Below are 19,285 nucleotides of genomic sequence, written 5' to 3'. Positions count from 1 at the left end.
CAAACCCAGTCCCATACAGATTATATCTTAATGGGGGAAAGTCTTTTTCCGAATATCGGATCGGCCACAATTGACCCTACAACTATATCAGATCATGCCCCTATTTGGGTTGAATTAGGGGGAGGGCAGTTGGGTCGCTTGTTTAGAAGGTGGTTATTTCCATTAGATCTGTATTCTGACCCGGATTTCCAGAACTACATTAAAACTAAGTGGAGGGAGTATCAGGAGTTCAATAGTCAACATAGAGTGAATATTCTTTTGTTTTGGGAGGCGGCTAAGGCAGTGTTAAGAGGGGATATCATTGCTTATAGCATCACTAAACGGAAGAGACGAGATGCGGTCATATTGCAATTGGAAAAGCAGGTCACACTCTACCGACGGCATTATGGGAAGTGTCCCCGGAGGAAAACCGAGATCGGTATCTAGCTGCCCACAGCTCCTTGAATGAATTGATACATCAAAGAGCAAATAAATCGGCCCTATAATATCAATACCAACTACATAAATATGGGAATAAAGCTGGTTGGTTGTTGGCGCGTTTGGTTAGGCAAAATAAGGGATTTAAAAGAGTACTGACCATGCGTGATGCATCGGGGAAACTGGTACATAGCGATGGTGAGAGAGTACAGATTTTTTGATCGTACTATCCGGCGTTATATACACCAAACGGAAGAAAATGAAATGGAATCAGAAATGTATTTAGGTAGTTTGGACCTTCCTAGGGCTTCGGAGACCCAGAGGGCAACCCTTAATGCCCCAATAGGTTTGGGTGAAGTGGTGTGGATGGTTGGAAGAAGGGCGCTTTGTAAGGCCCCTGGGCCTGATGGGTATAGAGCAGAATTTTATAAACTGATGTTACCAGACATTCAACATCTTCTAGTGAAATTGTTTAATGTGGTGGTGGAACATTGCCATCTACCGGAGCCGTTACGTATGGCAGAGATTGTGGTGTTTCCAAATCCAGGGAAGTATCCTACTTCTCCTGAGTCTTATTGTCCTGTATCTCTGATTGGATATGAGGTGAAGCTGTTGGCGAGTATCCTGGCTAACAGGCTGGTGTGCATCTTGCCTTCGTTGATAGCGGAACCTCAGGTTGGATTCATCAGGGGGAGACAAGTGGTCAAAAATATTCATACTATTCTGGCTTCTTTAGAGCAGGTGCAGGCAACTCGTACACCCACTTTGCTTGTCAGTTTTGATGCCGAAAAGGCTTTTGATCGAGTCATTTGGGGGTTTTTGTTTGCAGTGCTACAGACTTATGGTATCGAAGGTTTCTTTGCACAAGCTGTACAGACATTGTATATGGCACCATCGGCTAGCGTACTGGTTAATGGACAGAGACCCAACATAAATAACCTGGACACTTGTGACATAACGAAACCAAAGACCATAATGGACATATCCTAACTCTTCATCTTTCTCTCTAAGTTCCCCCAATGTATTCACAATATTTGAACCTCTTTCCACCATAATATCACCTTGTATTTGTTCATACCGGAACTGCAAACGCTGTTACGGTACTACGTAAGCCGCATTGAGCCTGCAAGTAGGTGGGGAAAATGTGGGATACAAATGTAACAACCAAACCAAACCAAATCTCTAAGGCGTTCCCTATTTTAGGTGGTACGCAACAAGGATGTCCGCTATCTCCGTTATTATTTGCTTTGACTTTGGATCCATTGATCAGAGAGATTGTGAGCAATCCGGAGATTAGGGGGGTAACTTTGGGATCCTATGAATTTAAAATTTCTGCCTTTGCAGATGACCTGTTAGTACATTTAACAGTGCCTGATAGTTCTCTCCCGGTGCTCTTGGAGAGCTTTGTGGAATATGGTTCCTTTTCTGGATTTCGTCTTAACATGCTGGAAGGGGGTGTTCCCTCTGAAATGGACCTTCGGAAGTTTTAGATATCTAGGCATCTTATTACCTGCTGATCCCCGCAAGCTTTATAGGATTAATATGGACCAGCTGCTTAATGATACACAACTACAAATGGCTGCCTGGCACAGTTTACCCCTATCTGTTAGTGGCAGAATCAGTTTATACTGAATGACTTTATCTCCCCGCTGGCTGTATGTGATGAGACACTTGCCTCTCTGCTTATTGAAAAAGGATCTTAAAGTTCTTAGACGATTTCTTGTGCATTTCTGTTAGGGGGAGGGGAACCTAAACTCCCCCTCAAACTTATATGGTCATTGGAGAAATGGTGGTTTGGGATTACCTAACATGAGGCTATACAACCTAGCGTGTTTGCTCCGCCACTTAGCAGACTAGGTGTTGGGTACAGATCACTATACGAATTGGTCCTTAGAAAAGGAGTTATTTCTCCCGATTCATCCTCATTATCTTTTGCATGCTTCACAGCAAAGCTTATCTCCCAGATGGAAAAAACATAGTCTGTTATACTCTATGCGACATGCGTGGAATTTTTTATTACGGGCTTTGGAACAGGATCCTCGTTGCACGGACTATCTGCCACTAGTGGGGAATTTGGACCGGGGCAGGCTAAAGGTATATTTCATAAATGGGCAGCGCAGGGGATATTTTATGTTGCTGATTTATTGTGGATTCATCCCAGAGTACTGATAGAACTGAAAAATTAGCTTGCGGAGCTATTGTTAGTAATATGTAATTTATCCTTAAAATCGAGCGTGGTACTGGAAGATTGGAGGGTGGCCAATGTAACGCCGATTTTTTAAAAAGGTTCCAGAGGAGATCCGGGAAATTAGACCGGTGAGTCTGACGTCGGTGCCAGGCAAAATGGTAGAGACTATTATTAAGAACAAAATTACAGAGCATATTCAAAAGCATGGATTAATGAGACAAAGTCAATGTGGATTTAGTGAAGGGAAATCTTGCCTCACCAATCTACTACATTTCTTTGAAGGGGTGAACAAACATGATAAAGGTGAGCCGGTTGATATTGTGTATCTGGATTTTCAGAAGGCATTTGACAAAGTACCTCATGAAAGACTACAGAGAAAATTGGAGAGTCATGGGATAGGAGGTAGTGTTCTATTGTGGATTAAAAACTGGTTAAAAGATAGAAAACAGAGAAGGAAGTGACGTCACGGACCTGAATGGCTGCCTAGAGATCTAGCTCCGACGCCACCCTCTGTAATTGAGCTATAATAGCGCTCCTCAGCTTGTCAAACGGGCTAAATTTGGCAACATAACGTTCCCCGTGGGGTGTGGAACATAAAGAGAAAGTCCCCGTCGAAACAGATGGCGACGGCTCGGAAGGAGAGTGATCGTACCGTAGAGAAGCCAGCGCTCCGGACCACGCGACGCCATGTGCTCTCATCTGCACCCGCCTCTCATTCAGACTCGGATTCAGCTCCCTCGCTGTGTGAGTCGAGTAAATCTTCTGGTAAGCGGAGCCTGCCCAAAGATTTGGCGAGATTTCTATCGGAGATCCGCAAAGAAATCAAAGCATCAAAGGAGGAAATCCTGGAAAAGATGGACGTGCTGAGCGTGGATCTCCGGGAGATGGGAGGCCGCGTGGAAGACTTGGAGGTGAGAGTTGACGAGAACGCCGAAAAGTTGATTGATACTGAGACTCGTCTGGCTAAGGTACTTGCATTGCATCGCATGCTGAAATGCAACTTAAATTAGATGACTTGGAAAATCGAGGGCGCCGCAATAATTTGCGGTTTCGCGGAGTTCCGGAAGCGGGGGAACAAGAAGATGTTGGCGCCATTGTAAAGTTGCTTTGTAGCAAGCTGATAGACTCTCTGGACATTACCTTTGAACGCGCACACAGAGCATTAGGAAGACGGTCGGATAACAGGCCACGAGATATAGTGGTCTGTTTTTCCACTTTCACCATAAAGGAGCAGGTGTTGCAGAAAGCGCGCCAAGTACAGCATATTGAGTATAACGACGCGCAAATTACAGTCTTCCAGGATCTGTCGGCACACACCTTGGCACTGAGGAGAGGGATGAAGCCAGCATTGGAAGCCCTAACGAAACATAAAATTCCCTACAGATGGGCTTTCCCCTTTGCCCTTTGCTTCACCACGGGAGGGCATTTGTATCGAGCCCGGTCCCTGGAGGAAGTGTGGAAGACCTTACGATCCGAGGGGCTGGTAACCACAGATGGCCCACCAGCGGAACTGGATCCGACAACGAGAGCCAAGCTGCAAAAATGGCAGCGTGTCCAGGGCAAGGTGAAAAAGACTCGGACAGGCACCTGAATTGACAGTATGATCCTGTACGGTGATCTATAGATGAGAGTCGTGTTAACCTGTTTATGTTGAACATAATTATATAATTAAGAGTGAAGGGGGATGGAAAATATGAAAGGTATGAAAGGAGAAGTGGGAAAAGGGCGATTTATTTTCATATGGGGGAGGGTTTTGTAATACAGAGGAGAGAACATGGAGGGATGAGTAGGGGTAAGGATGGGGAGGGGGCGGAGGGAGGGATTCTGGGTAGCTGATTGGGTTAATGGGTTCTTCCTTTCACATTCCTAGACGGGGGATTAAAATCCTCGCTAGTGGAATTAGGGGAGGGAGGGGGAGGGGGGGAGGGAGTATAGGGGGGGGTGGGGGGGTCTTCTATCAGGTAATGTATGTGTTACGGGGTAAAGAAGGGAGGATGAAGAGTTATACTATCTGCGGAAGGTTCAGTGAAGGAGAGATGGGGGTTTGGGTATATGAGGGTCTGAGTGTTAATCTTGCTTTGTTTTATAGGAGTGATATATTGAGTAAGCTTAATGTCTGATTTCAAAGTGCTTACATATAATGTCAAAGGGCTTAATTCTCCATACAAGCGCCACGCCCTTCAGCGTGAGCTACGCTTAATGTGCCCGAAGGTGGTGTTTTTACAGGAAACGCACATGTTACCAAAGCATGAGGGCTTATTGGCTTCCAAAATGTATAAGTACATAAGTACATAAGTAGTGCCATACTGGGAAAGACCAAAGGTCCATCTAGCCCAGCATCCTGTCACCGACAGTGGCCAATCCAGGTCAAGGGCACCTGGCACGCTCCCCAAACGTAAAAACATTCCAGACAAGTTATACCTAAAAATGCGGAATTTTTCCAAGTCCATTTAATAGCGGTCTATGGACTTGTCCTTTAGGAATCTATCTAACCCCTTTTTAAACTCCGTCAAGCTAACCGCCCGTACCACGTTCTCCGGCAATGAATTCCAGAGTCTAATTACACGTTGGGTGAAGAAAAATTTTCTCCGATTCGTTTTAAATTTACCACACTGTAGCTTCAACTCATGCCCTCTAGTCCTAGTATTTTTGGATAGCGTGAACAGTCGCTTCACATCCACCCGATCCATTCCACTCATTATTTTATACACTTCTATCATATCTCCCCTCAGCCGTCTCTTCTCCAAGCTGAAAAGCCCTAGCCTTCTCAGCCTCTCTTCATAGGAAAGTCGTCCCATCCCCACTATCATTTTCGTCGCCCTTCGCTGTACCTTTTCCAATTCTACTATATCTTTTTTGAGATACGGAGACCAGTACTGAACACAATACTCCAGGTGCGGTCGCACCATGGAGCGATACAACGGCATTATAACATCCGCACACCTGGACTCCATACCCTTCCTAATAACACCCAACATTCTATTCGCTTTCCTAGCCGCAGCAGCACACTGAGCAGAAGGTTTCAGCGTATCATCGACGACGACACCCAGATCCCTTTCTTGATCCGTAACTCCTAACGCGGAACCTTGCAAGACGTAGCTATAATTCGGGTTCCTCTTACCCACATGCATCACTTTGCACTTGTCAACATTGAACTTCATCTGCCACTTGCACGCCCATTCTCCCAGTCTCGCAAGGTCCTCCTGTAATCGTTCACATTCCTCCTGCGACTTGACGACCCTGAATAATTTTGTGTCATCGGCGAATTTAATTACCTCACTAGTTATTCCCATCTCTAGGTCATTTATAAATACATTAAAAAGCAACGGACCCAGCACAGACCCCTGCGGGACCCCACTAACTACCCTCCTCCACTGAGAATACTGGCCACGCAATCCTACTCTCTGCTTCCTATCTTTCAACCAGTTCTTAATCCATAATAATACCCTACCTCCGATTCCATGACTCTGCAATTTCTTCAGGAGTCTTTCGTGCGGCACTTTGTCAAACGCCTTCTGAAAATCCAGATATACAATATCAACCGGCTCCCCATTGTCCACATGTTTGCTTACCCCCTCAAAAAAATGCATTAGATTGGTGAGGCAAGACTTCCCTTCACTAAATCCGTGCTGACTTTGTCTCATCAGTCCATGTTTTTGTATATGCTCTGCAATTTTATTCTTAATAATAGCCTCCACCATCTTGCCCGGCACCGACGTCAGACTCACCGGTCTATAATTTCCCGGATCTCCTCTGGAACCTTTCTTAAAAATCGGAGTAACATTGGCTACCCTCCAGTCTTCCGGTATTACACTCGATTTTAGGGACAGATTGCATATTTCTAACAGTAGCTCCGCAAGTTCATTTTTTAGTTCTATTAATACTCTGGGATGAATACCATCAGGTCCCGGTGATTTACTACTCTTCAGCTTGCTGAACTGACCCATTACATCCTCCAAGGTTACAGAGAATTTGTTTAGTTTCTCCGACTCCCCCGCTTCAAATATTCTTTCCGGCACCGGTGTCCCCCCCAAATCCTCCTCGGTGAAGACCGAAGCAAAGAATTCATTTAATTTCTCCGCTACGGCTTTGTCCTCCTTGATCGCCCCTTTAACACCATTTTCGTCCAGCGGCCCAACCGACTCTTTGGCCGGTTTCCTGCTTTTAATGTATCTAAAAAAGTTTTTACTATGTATTTTTGCTTCCAACGCTAATTTCTTCTCAAAGTCCTTTTTTGCCCTCCTTATCTCCGCTTTGCATTTGGCTTGGCATTCCTTATGATCTATCCTGTTACTTTCAGTTGGTTCTCTTCTCCACTTTCTGAAGGATTGTTTTTTGGCTCTAATGATTTCCTTTATCTTACTGTTTAGCCACGCCGGCTGACGTTTAGTCTTTTTTCCCTTTTTTCTAATACGTGGAATATATTTGTCCTGAACCTCCAGGATGGTGTTTTTAAACAGCATCCACGCCTGATGCAAGTTTTTTACTCTGCGAGCTGCTCCTTTCAGTCTTTTTTTCACCATTTTTCTCATTTTGTCGTAATCACCTTTTCTATAGTTAAACGCTAGCGTACTTGATTTCCTAGTTTCACTTCCTTCAATGCCAATATCAAAACCGATCATATTATGATCACTGTTATCAAGCGGCCCTCGTATCGTTACCCCCTGCACTAGATCATGAGCACCACTAAGGACTAAGTCTAGTATTTTTCCTTCTCTTGTCGGCTCCTGAACTAGCTGTTCCATGAAGCTGTCCTTGATTTCATCAAGAAATCTTATGTCCCTTACGTGTACAGATGTTACATTAACCCAGTCTATATGCGGGTAATTGAAATCCCCCATTATTATTGTGTTGCCCAGTTTGTTTGCGTCCCTGATTTCCTTTAACATTTCCGCATCCGTCTGTTCGTCCTGGCCAGGCGGACGGTAGTACACTCCTATCACTATCCGGGAGTATACTGTGCCTCTGATGTTAAAGGGGGGAAAAAAAGAGGAGTTGCTATCCTGTTTCATAGGGATGTTCACATACAGGTTCTCCATATGAAGAGAGACACAGCGGGGCGTTTCCTCTTTCTGCATGTGCAGCTTGAGAGGGAGGAGTTTACTTTGGCCAATATTTACGCCCCTAATGAACACCAGGAAAGGTTTTTTAAGTACCTTCACAGGGAATTGCAACTTTTCTCCCGGGGGAGGGTGTTCATGGCGGGAGACTTCAATGCAACCATGCAACCTGGACTGGACAGGTCGGCTCCTCCTGCTAAAGCTGATTATAACATTTCACGGGCTTTACGGAATTTAGTAGAAGAAATGGGTCTGTGTGACTGGTGGCGACTATGTCACCCGAGAGGCAGAGACTACACTTTTTATTCTCAAGCACACCTGTCTTACTCTAGAATAGATTATGTATTCCTAGATAAGACTCTTTCGGACGGGGGAGGGGAATCCGCCATTGGCCATATTACAATTTCAGACCATGCCCCGGCATGGGTTGTCGTTCCCTCTTTAGAGGGGGAGCGAAGAGACCTCAGGTGGTCATTTAACAATTGCTTATTGCAGGATCCTCAGATTGTGGCGGGTTTCCTTCCGGTCTTGAAGGAGTACTTTGAGATCAATATGGACTCAGGGCCATCCTTGAGCACGGTATGGGATGCTTTTAAAGCGGTGGCACGAGGACATTTTATTAAGTGTGCTAGTCACAAAAACAGGACTCACAGAGAGCGCCTGCTGAAATGTATGGCGCAAATTGGAGACCTAGAAATAAAATACAGGGCATCTGGTCGGGTGGCAGACTACCGCAAGCTGCAAGATGTGAGATTGGAATTGACTGCGTTACATGAGGAGAGCTTGAAGTTTGTTCATGCACGATTGAAACAGGTGTACTATGAAGGGACTAACAAGCCAGGGAGGTTATTGGCTCGGAAATTAAGAAAGCTGAGAGCTGATAGACACATTGTGCGTGTGAAAGATGTGAATGGGAAAATGTTGTATAAATCTGCTCAAATTAGAGAGCGGTTTGCTCAGTTCTTTGAGTCTCTATACAGGGAGGATGCTGCCGTGCAGGTTGGGGGGATAGACCAATACTTAGCTGATAGAGGGCTGGCTGAGCTATCTGAAAAGCAGAAAAGAGAACTGGATGAGCCAGTGCAATTAAAAGAAGTGCTGCAGGTTATTAAGGCCTTGCCGACGGGCAAGGCGCCAGGCCTGGACGGCTTTACTAATGAGTTTTTCAAGAAGTTTGCGCGAGAACTGGCGCCTTGCTTGACATTGGTTATCAATTCGGTTAGAGACGGGCAGGCATTGCCAAGAACTATGTTAGATGCCTGGGTGGCGGTAATACCTAAGCCTCAGAAGGATGGCGCGGACTGTGCATCCTATCGTCCCATATCAATTTTGAACACGGATGTAAAAATCTTGGCTAAGGTGCTTGCTAATCGTTTAGGGGGGTTGTTGCCTACCTTGATCCACCCGGACCAGGTGGGATTCGTGCCGAAGAGACAGGCCATGGACAACGTGCGTCGAACCCTGGACTTGATGCACTGGGCTCGGTCGCGGGCCTGTCCGTTGGTCCTGTTGGGACTGGACGCGGAGAAGGCCTTCGATCGAGTCCATTGGGGGTTCCTGGATAGGGTGCTGCACAGATTTGGTATAGGGCCCTTATTTAGATCTTGGATCCAATCACTTTACACTCAACCACAGGCGTGTGTTAGGGTCAACGGTGGGAACTCGGGTGCGTTTTTGCTGGGGAGGGGCACCCGACAGGGATGTCCGCTGTCTCCATTGCTATTTGCCTTGACAATGGAGCCACTGGCGGCAGCCATCCGAGAGAACGTGAACATAACCGGGGTTGAGGTGAGGGGGCAGGAATATAAAATCGCGTTATTTGCGGATGACGTGTTATTGTCTCTAACTAATCCGTTAACCTCATTGCCTAATCTATTAAAGGAAATAGAGGACTATTCGCGAGTCTCAGGATATAAGCTTAATGCCAATAAGTCAGAAGGTATGGCGGTGGGAGTGCCGTTAAGAGTGTCTGAAACGCTGCAAGCGTCATTTGTTTTTAAGTGGTCAACCAGATCCATACAATATCTAGGGGTGCAGATTCCTGCGGTACAGTCGGAGTTATTTTCTGTTAACTACCCGGTACTACAGAAGGCGATTTACAGTGATTTGGATAGATGGGCTCATATGGGACTGTCTTGGCTGGGCCGGATAGCGGCGATCAAAATGAACATCCTACCTCGGCTAATGTACCTTTTTCAGGTCCTCCCCTTGAGGGTGCCCCGGTCTTATTTGTCTAGTTTGCAAGATCGCCTGTTGCGCTTTATATGGAATCAGAAGAGGCCCCGTCTGGCACGGGCTATCTTGTATCGGAGTAAAAATCAAGGCGGCCTCTCAGTGCCGAATTTGTGTTGGTACTACTGGGCTGCTCAGGCTAGGTCGGCGGTAGAGTGGTTCAGGGGGGAGGACCATAAGCTCTGGGTGCATTTGGAACAATCCATGGTGGGGTCCCGCAAACTGGGCAATTTAATGTGGCTACCCAATAAATATAGAGGGCGGGTTGAGCGGTTTCCTCCGACTGTGCAGGCCACTTTTTATTATTGGGATCGTATGTTTATTGAACGGCAACCACCTGTCTCGGGTCTGGCACCTATAGCTAACCACCCGTTGTTCGGACCGAGCATTGGGAACCCTGTCCTAGAGCGCTGGGCGGAAGCCGGATTGGACATGATGGGCCAGTTGCATGTAGGAGAAGACGTGATTTCCTTTGAAACCCTGAAGGAAGACTTTCGGTTGCGGCAAAGTGATTACTATGTGTACTTTCAACTGAGACATTTCTTGAAAGGGCATGATTATGTAGCTTGTCTTAAGAGGGAAACGCACCCAATGGAAGAAGTGTGTGTGCAATATCATAGTACAAGGGGTATGATCACCTTTCTATATGCGGCTTTGGTCGCCCAGCAAAAGCCTTCACTGCTACATAGGAGAAGGTGGGAGCAGGAATTAGGTTTTACTTTAACGGAAGAAAAATGGTTACAGCTGGAAAGGGGGGCTATGCGCTCAGCGAGGTCAGTGTCCATGAAAGAGAATGCAATTAAAGTTTTCTTTCGCTGGTACCTCACTCCGGCGCGTTTGCACCATATGTTTGCGCAGGTTACCGAACAGTGTTGGAGGAAGTGTGGGGCTGTGGGTACAATGGGCCACATATGGTGGACATGTCCTAAGGCAAAAGCGTACTGGAAGGCGGTGCAGGCGCGCCTTCAAAAATGGGTTGGTAGACCTGTACGGTGGCATCCACTAATATTTATATTGGGTCAGCGACCAGAAGGTCTCAGAGAACATGAATGGCTTCTGACAAGGGGAGCCTTACAGACAGCAAGAGTGAATCTGGCTCAGAGTTGGAAGTCGCCTTTGGTGCCACCACTGATACGCTGGCTTACCAAATTGCGATATGTGTGTGAGATGGAGAGATTGACTGCAGTTAAATCTAAGGTCTTGCCTAAGTGGGAGAGAATATGGCTACCATTCCTGAATGCCAAGTAGGGGGAACGTCACTGGACCGACTATAGGTGGGAGTATTACAGTATGGTATGGGGGGAGGGAGGGGGGGGGCGGGGGGTTACGGGGGGGGGGGTTAGGTCGGGAGGGGGTAGTTTCTGTATAAACATGAAAAAGTTGAAGTTACTTGAGGATCTCAGTTAGAATTGATACGAATTGAGATCACTGTTTATTTCTGTATCAATATTACCGTTACAATTTGGAAATGTTATCCGATGTTTATATTTTGTCCTGTATCTAAATCAGTACAATAAAGACTTCTAAAAATTAAAAAAAAAAAAAAGATAGAAAACAGAGAGTAGGGTTAAATGTTCAGTATTCTCAATGGAGAAGGGTAGTTAGTGGGGTTCCCCAGGGGTCTGTGCTGGGACTGCTGCTTTTTAACATATTATAACATAATATATTATAACATAATATAAACTTATTTATATTTATTTATTGCATTTGTATCCCACATTATCCCACCTATTTGCAGGCTCAATGTGGCTTACATAGTTTTGTTATGACATTGTCATTACAGAATATCAGATACAGTTAGTAGTGTGTAGAGATTAAGTAGGGAAGAAAGAGGAAGTGATTAGGCGGGTGATAGTAGAAGTGACCTAGAGATGGAAGTAACTAGTGAGGTAATTAAATTAGTGAGGGCACACTCTGACCCAGTAAGCAGGGGGAAAGCACCAGGGGAGTAGAGCCTACCAACTACCAATACCTACACCCACCACAATGCATTGCTGATGTGACTCTGCAGTGCAAATAACAGAAAAGGTGTCACACTCACCCAGAGCCACATCACAAGCAGGAAAAGGCTGTCGGAGGACAGAACACATTCTGCTGTCATGGAGGTGGGTACGGCATTTGAGGCTGGCATACAGGCTGGAAAAAAAAGTGTTTAAAGTGGGGGTTTTTTGGTGGGAGGGGGTTAGTGATCACTGGGGGAGTACGGGGAGGTCATCTCCACTTCCTTCTGGTGGTCATGTGGTCAGTTCGGGCACCTTTTTGAAGCTTGGACCTGAAAAAAAGGGACCAAGTAAAAGCGGCCAAATGCTCTTCATTGCCGCCTTTTTTTTTCCATTATGGGCTAAAGCCGGCCATTTCGTAACCCCGCCCATGCCCACCCATGTCCCGCCTTTGCGTCGCTGCCAACACGCCCCCTTGAACTTTCGCCGGCTCTGCAACGGGAAAGCGGCGATGGTGTCAAAATAGTGGCTTTCGTAACTTACTTCAGATATAACTCCTCTTTGTTTCTTTCCCCCCCCCCCCCCTCTACAAGTTAGTGGTCTAAGAAAGAAAATTTACTGTTTTTCTTTTTCTTCATAAGAAGAATCCTTAATTTTAATTCCTTTTCTGTTTTTCCTTAACAAGATGTAATGCTTGTGATTGATGTTAAAAATTCATAAATAAAGAAATTTAAATAAAAAAAAAAATAGTGGCTTTCGATTATACCGATTTGGCTGCCGTTGCGAGATCGCCGGCCATCTCCCGATTTGTGTCGGAAGATGGCCGGCGATCACTTTCGAAAATGAGCTGGATAGAAGCATAGTAGATGATGGCAGAAAAAGACCTGCACGGTCCATCCAGTCTGCCCAACAAGATAAAATCATATGTGCTACTTTTTGTGTATACCTTACCTTGATTTGTATCTGCCATTTTCAGGACGCAGACCGTAGAAGTCTGCCCAGCACTAGCCCCGCCTCCCAGCCACCAGCCCACCTCCCACCACCGGTTCTGCCACCCAATCTCGGCTAAGCTTCTGAGGATCCATTCCTTCTGAACAGGATTCCTTTATGTTTATGCCACGCATGTTTGAATTCTGTTACCGTTTTCATCTCCACCACCTCCCGCGGGAGAGCGTTCCAAGTATCCACCATTCTCTCCATGAAAAAATACTTCCTGACATTTTTCTTGAGTCTGCCCCCCCTTCAATCTCATTTCATGTCCTCTAGTTCTACCGCCTTGCCATCTCTGGAAAAGGTTCGTTTGCGGATTAATACCTGATACAGATACAGATTTTGCTCTGCTGGTGAGCCGATGGCGCGAGGATCTTGGCTGTACTATTCAGGAGGGGGGTGTTTTATCATTAATACAGCAGATCCTAAAACAGATTTACAGCTTTAATTATAGGGAGTGTCAATTTCGGATACTTATGCAATCCTCTTTCTCGCCCCAACAGGCATACAATACAGGTTGTCGAGAGATAAAAAATTGTGCCAAATGTGGAGACCCTAGGGCCACTTTGGCCCATGCTCTGTGGAGCTGTCCACCTATACAACACCATTGGATTGCCGTGCTTAGATATTGGGAGCGTTTATTTCACAGAAAGTTTAATGCATCGTTGACGCAAATTATTCTTGGGCAGAGAGGGCGGGAAGCTACTTACACTGGTGGAGAGTGGACATTTATATATAAGGCTGCTGTGGTGGGGAAGAAGTGTATCCTTCAATGTTGGACACAGGACACTGCTCCTACATTTTGGGCTTGCAAGAGTGCATTTCACTCTCTGCTACTTATGGAAGCAAGAGATGCGCGACTAACCCCCAGGCGTAAGAAAATGTTTTGGTCTATCTGGAAACCACATGTTATGGCTTTATCCCCTAGAGTACACAGTCTTCTCATGAATCAGTCCCATATGTAATGCTATAAGTGGTTGAGACCTATTACTGGCTAAATCCAGAGGTCAATATTCCATCCTCATTCTTCTTGATCTTTCCGCTGCTTTTGACACTGTCGATTACAGCATACTTCTCGATACCCTGTCCTCACTTGGATTCCAGGGCTCTGTCCTTTCCTGGTTCTCTTCCTACCTCTCCCTCCGCACCTTTAGTGTTCACTCTGGTGGATCCTCTTCTACTTCTATCCCTCTGCCTATTGGCGTACCTCAGGGTTCTGTTCTTGGTCCCCTCCTCTTCTCTATCTACACTTCTTCCCTTGGTTCATTAATCTCATCCCATGGCTTTTCCTACCATCTCTATGCTGATGACTCCCAAATCTACCTTTCTACCCCTGATATCTCACCTTGCATCCAAACCAAAGTTTCAGCGTGCTTGTCTGACATTGCTGTCTGGATGTCTCAACGCCACCTGAAAGTACACATGACCAAAACCGAGCTTCTCATTTTTCCCCCCAAACCCACCTCCCCACTCCCCCCGTTTTCTATTTCTGTTGATGGCTCTCTCATTCTCCCTGTCTCCTCAGCTCGAAATCTTGGGGTCATCTTTGACTCTTCTCTCTCCTTCTCTGCTCATATCCAGCAGATCGCCAAGACCTGCCATTTCTTTCTTTACAACATCCGTAAAATCCGCCCCTTTCTTTCTGAGCACTCTACCAAAACCCTCATCCACACCCTTGTCACCTCTCGTTTAGACTACTGCAATCTGCTTCTTGCTGGCCTCCCACTTAGTCACCTCTCCCCTCTCCAATTGGTTCAAAACTCTGCTGCCCGTCTCGTCTTCCGCCAGGGTCCCTTTACTCATACTACCCCTCTCCTCAAGTCGCTTCACTGGCTCCCTATCCGATTTCGCATCCTGTTCAAACTTCTTCTACTAACCTATAAATGTACTCACTCTGCTGCTCCCCAGTATCTCTCCACACTCGTCCTTCCCTACACCCCTTCCCGTGCACTCCGCTCCATGGATAAATCCTTCTTATCTGTTCCCTTCTCCACTACTGCCAACTCCAGACTTCGCACCTTCTGTCTCGCTGCACCCTACGCCTGGAATAAACTTCCTGAGCCCCTACGTCTTGCCCCATCCTTGCCACCTTTAAATCTAGACTGAAAGCCCGCCTCTTTAACATTGCTTTTGACTCATAACCACTTGTAACCACTCGCCTCCACCTACCCTCCTCTCCTCCTTCCTGTACACATTAATTGATTTGATTACTTTATTTTTTGTCTATTAGATTGTAAGCTCTTTGAGCAGGGACTGTCTTTCGTCTATGTTTGTGCAGCGCTGTGTACGCCTTGTAGCGCTATAGAAATGCTAAATAGTAGTAGTAGTAGTAGTAGAGATGGGGGAGGTTTAATTGGGTGGGGGAGGGTGAGGTGTGTTAGGTAGTGTATGAGAATGGATTGGGGGGGGGGGTTGTTGGATTCAGTGAGGGCTTCAGTTGATTCTTTCTATTAAGGGGGGTTATAAGAGTCTAAATCCCTCTTTGAATGGCCTTCCATTCCATGTTTCTTCTACCCTGTTAGGTATCTTGTTCTCACCCTCTGGAACCCTAGGTTGGGGGGGGTTGGGAAGGGGGGTTTGCTCAGGGACAAGAGGGAGGTTTGGGGGGGTGAGTGAGAGATTGGGGGGGAGGGTGGGCTTGGGAAGAAGAATGTATTATTAGGTCTGCTTAGAAGGCCTTTATTTTGATATATGAAAAATTGAACAAGATACCTGTTCACGTTACTTTGTGTTTGCAACCTATGGATGGCTGTGCACAGTTTGAACTTGTTAACTATGTGTTGCATTTTTGTTCTACAATAAAAATGATTTATTATGTACAACTTCTTTTTATGAAAGTTTTTAAAAATGGAGGATTATTACATTATCAGGGGCATTTTCGAAAGGGCGCCCATCTTTCGACACAATCGGCATAATCAAAAGCCAATTTTGGGCGTTCTCAACTGCTTTCTGTCGCGGGGACGATCAAAGTTCCCGGGGGCGTGTCGGCAGCGTACCGAAGGCGGGATGGGGGCATGCTTAAGAGATGGGGCATCCTTGGCCGATAATGGAAAAAAGAAGGGCGTCCCTGACAAGCATTTGGCTCACTTTACTTGGTCCATTTTTTTTCACAACCAAGCCTTGAAAAGGTGCCCAAACTGACCAGATGACCACCGGAGGGAATCGGGGATGACCTCCCCTTACTCCCCCAGTGGTCACCAACCCTCTCCCACACTAAAAAAATAAAATTAAAAAAACATTTTTTCCAGCCTCTATGCCAGCCTCAAATGTCATACCCAGCTCCATCACAGCAGTGTGCAGGTCCCTGGAGCAGTTTTTAGTGGGTGCAGTGCACTTCAGGCAGGTGGACCCAGGCCCACCCCCCCTACCTGTTACACTTGTGGTGGTAAATGTGAGCCCTCCAAAACCCACCAGAAACCCACTATACCCACATGTAAGTGCCCCCCTTTATCCCTAAGGGCTATGGTAGTGGTGTACAGTTGTGGGGAGTTGTTTTTTTGGGGGGGTTGGGGGGCTGTGCACCTTGGAGCAATTTGTGAAGTTCACTGCATTGCCCCCTAGGTGCCCGGTTGGTGTCCTGGCATGTGAGGGGGACCAGTGCACTACGAATGCTGGCTCCTCCCATGACCAAATGCCTTGGATTTGGTCGTTTTTGAGATGGGCGTCCTTGGTTTCCATTATCGCTGAAAACCGAGGTCGCCCATCTCTAAGGTCGACCATCTCAACATTTAGGTCGACCTAAATGTTGAGATTTGGGCGTCCCCGACCGTATTATCGAAACAAAAGATGGACGCCCATCTTGTTTTGATAATACGGGATGCCCTGCCCCTTCACGGGGCCGTCCTTAGAGATGGGCGCCCTTAGAGATGGTCGTCCCCGTTCGATTATCCCCCTCCACATTATACATATTTCTAGAAAAGACACATTTTTATTTATTTATTTTTAATCTTTATAATTAGAGGAAGCCAATAAAATAGTAGTGATCTCCTTCCCTATTTTAGCTGCCTGAAAGACAAATGAGTTCTGAAATAGCCTCAGTCTCTTTTTATCTTTCAAAGATAGAAAATAAAATAAATTAAAATTATTTTTCCTATGAACCTTGGAACTATTGGTGAACTGAAAGTGATGACATAAATAAAGAGATGCAAGGTAGACTTGTTAAAGCAATTGTTTATCACTTGAAATGAATTATAAGAAATCTGATCTACTTTTGGGATCTGTCAGGTACTTGTGACCCAGACTGACCACTGTTGGACAAAATGCCGTGCTTGATGGTTCTTGGTCTGACTTGGCATGCTTGTTTTGTGGTCACATACATTATATTATGTTTCATACCATTCCATCTGCAAGAGCACAGTATATATACATCCCAGCATATATTCTTATCCCAGTATAAATGTCTTTTTCCATACCTGCAGGCCAAGTGCAACCAGCAGTAAGTGGCTAATGCATACCAGGACAATATTTGAAAGTTTTGACAAATTAGTCAGTGAATCCACGTCAATCTGTGCAAGAAAGAAGCATCCACAGAGCAGCAATAAAAGAAAATGTTTGATATTGATGCATGCAGTTGCAGCCTTTGAGTATTTCCCCTGGTACCTGTTAAAACAAATGAGAGACAAGGATTAAATTAATTATAGCATGAGAGAAATTTGTATGCACTGTCTCCATTGTATTCAAATTGCTCTCATAGATATTCATTGTTGGATATCCTTTAAACCTGACTTACTGGGTTGAAAACCCTTGTTCTAGTGGTACATTTGAAGTAATGATACATAATAGAGAAACAAGTAAAACTGTTCAGTTCCAGGATATACAAGGCTTTCTCCTGTCAAACAGTGGGAGGGTATCAGCACAGAAACATCTTATGTAGCTTAGATTTCCTCTACATCCCCTTGAGTAAAGTGGTGTGGTAGCCATGTTAGTCCACTTTTTTTTTTTTTTAAATCATGTTTACTGACAACCAGAAACATTTGTTAACATGCAAGCAGAGAAAAACAGGACATTCTTGCTACTGAAACTTGTTTCAAATAAGTAGGATTTCCTTTTTCATCCCTCCTCCGCCCTCCACCCTCCTCCTTCTACCTCCCCCACTTCCTCCCCCCAACATCCCCCCAATCCCTTCTTCCCTCCCTCTCCCCAAACCCTAACAGTTCAAGATCCTACTTTGAGCCACCGGAGTGAGAGAGTCCCAGAATGGAGACCAAGTCTTACAAAACCGATCCCCTTTCTTAAAGGCCCGGTCTACTATGCCCTTCTTCTCCAATGAGCAACAGTGGATCTTAGCCGACCTCCAGTGTGCCACGCTTGGGCCTTCTGTGGCCAGCCACAATTGCAGGATAATCCAAAACTCTGCTGCGCGACTCATTTTCCACCAAAGTCGCTATGCCCACATTTGCCCTCTCCTTAAGTCACTTCACTGGCTCCCTATCCGTTTCCTTATTCAATTCAAACTTCTATTGACCTATAAGTGCATTCACTCTGCCGCTCCCCAGTACCTCTCCACTCTTGTCTCCCCCTACGTCCCCCCTCGACTACTCCATTCTGTAGATAAATCTCTCTTATCTGTCCCTTTCTCCTCTACTGCTAATTCAAGACTCCATTCCTTTTATCTCGCTGCACCTCACGCCTGGAATAGACTTCCCGAGTTTGTACGTCTAGCTCCGTCTTTGGCCGTTTTCAAGTCCAAACTCAAAACCCACCTCTTTACCACTGCATTTGACTCCTAACTCACTTGCCCTGTCCTTTATCCTCACCTCTTTATTCCCTACCCTTAATTGTTCTGTTTACCTGTCTTATCTAGATTGTAAGCTCTTTGAGCAGGGACTGTCTTTTTTGTATAGTGTACAGCGCTGCGTATGCCTTATAGTGCTATAGAAATGATAAGTAGTAGTAGTACTCGCTTTGCCATCAGGACAGTTCTCTTTAGGAAGGCTGTAAGCCACTTGGGCCCTGGCTTCTGTGTCTTGAAAAGGTCAAACAACTGATTCGGGTGTGGTTGCCAAATGATACTCCAAATTTGTGAGACGTGAGAGTTCAGCGCCACCCAAAAAGACTGTACCTTCGAGCAAGTCCAAAACATGTGTCCCAGGCTGGCGTTATTGCTCCTACACTTTGGGCATGAATCAGTGTCACGGAGAGTAGCTCGATAGGCTCTATGTGGGGAGATGTGTAGTCTATACAGGAATTTATATTGGATCTCCCACCATGCGACATTCTCTGTCAGGTTATAGGTGGACTTGAGGCACACTGCTATTTGCTCTGACTTGAGGCTGGTCCGTAGTTCCTTATTCCAGACTTGCACCACCGAGGAACAATCATTGTCCTTCAATGAGTCTCTTAATGTTCTGTGAAAATAGCTCAACGGCACCCTCCGATGCGCGTCTAATCCTAATATCTCATTCAGCTTTTCCCAGGTGTCTGCGGTCAGGTGGGCTGAAAAGGCAGAGAGTTGACAT

At 45.7% G+C, this 19,285-nt stretch overlaps 1 protein-coding gene across 3 annotated transcripts in view; it reads right to left on the bottom strand.

The window, feature by feature from the left end:
• The window catches only part of TMEM173 (transmembrane protein 173), a 198,816-nt gene that overhangs the window by 59,024 nt on the left and 120,507 nt on the right, over positions 1-19,285 (bottom strand). For 2 of the 3 annotated variants that reach the window (XM_030213073.1, XM_030213072.1), the window contains one exon: positions 17,240-17,426. In XM_030213073.1, coding sequence (XP_030068933.1) covers positions 17,240-17,426 — 187 coding nt within the window. Of the gene's footprint in view, positions 1-17,239; positions 17,427-18,730; positions 19,257-19,285 lie in introns of those variants that run through there. The other variant, XM_030213074.1, reaches the window with a different exon arrangement.

This window comes from Microcaecilia unicolor, chromosome 8 (genome assembly GCF_901765095.1).
Source record: "Microcaecilia unicolor chromosome 8, aMicUni1.1, whole genome shotgun sequence".
Lineage (NCBI taxonomy): Eukaryota > Metazoa > Chordata > Amphibia > Gymnophiona > Siphonopidae > Microcaecilia > Microcaecilia unicolor.
This window is presented reverse-complemented; position numbering and strand designations above follow the sequence as displayed.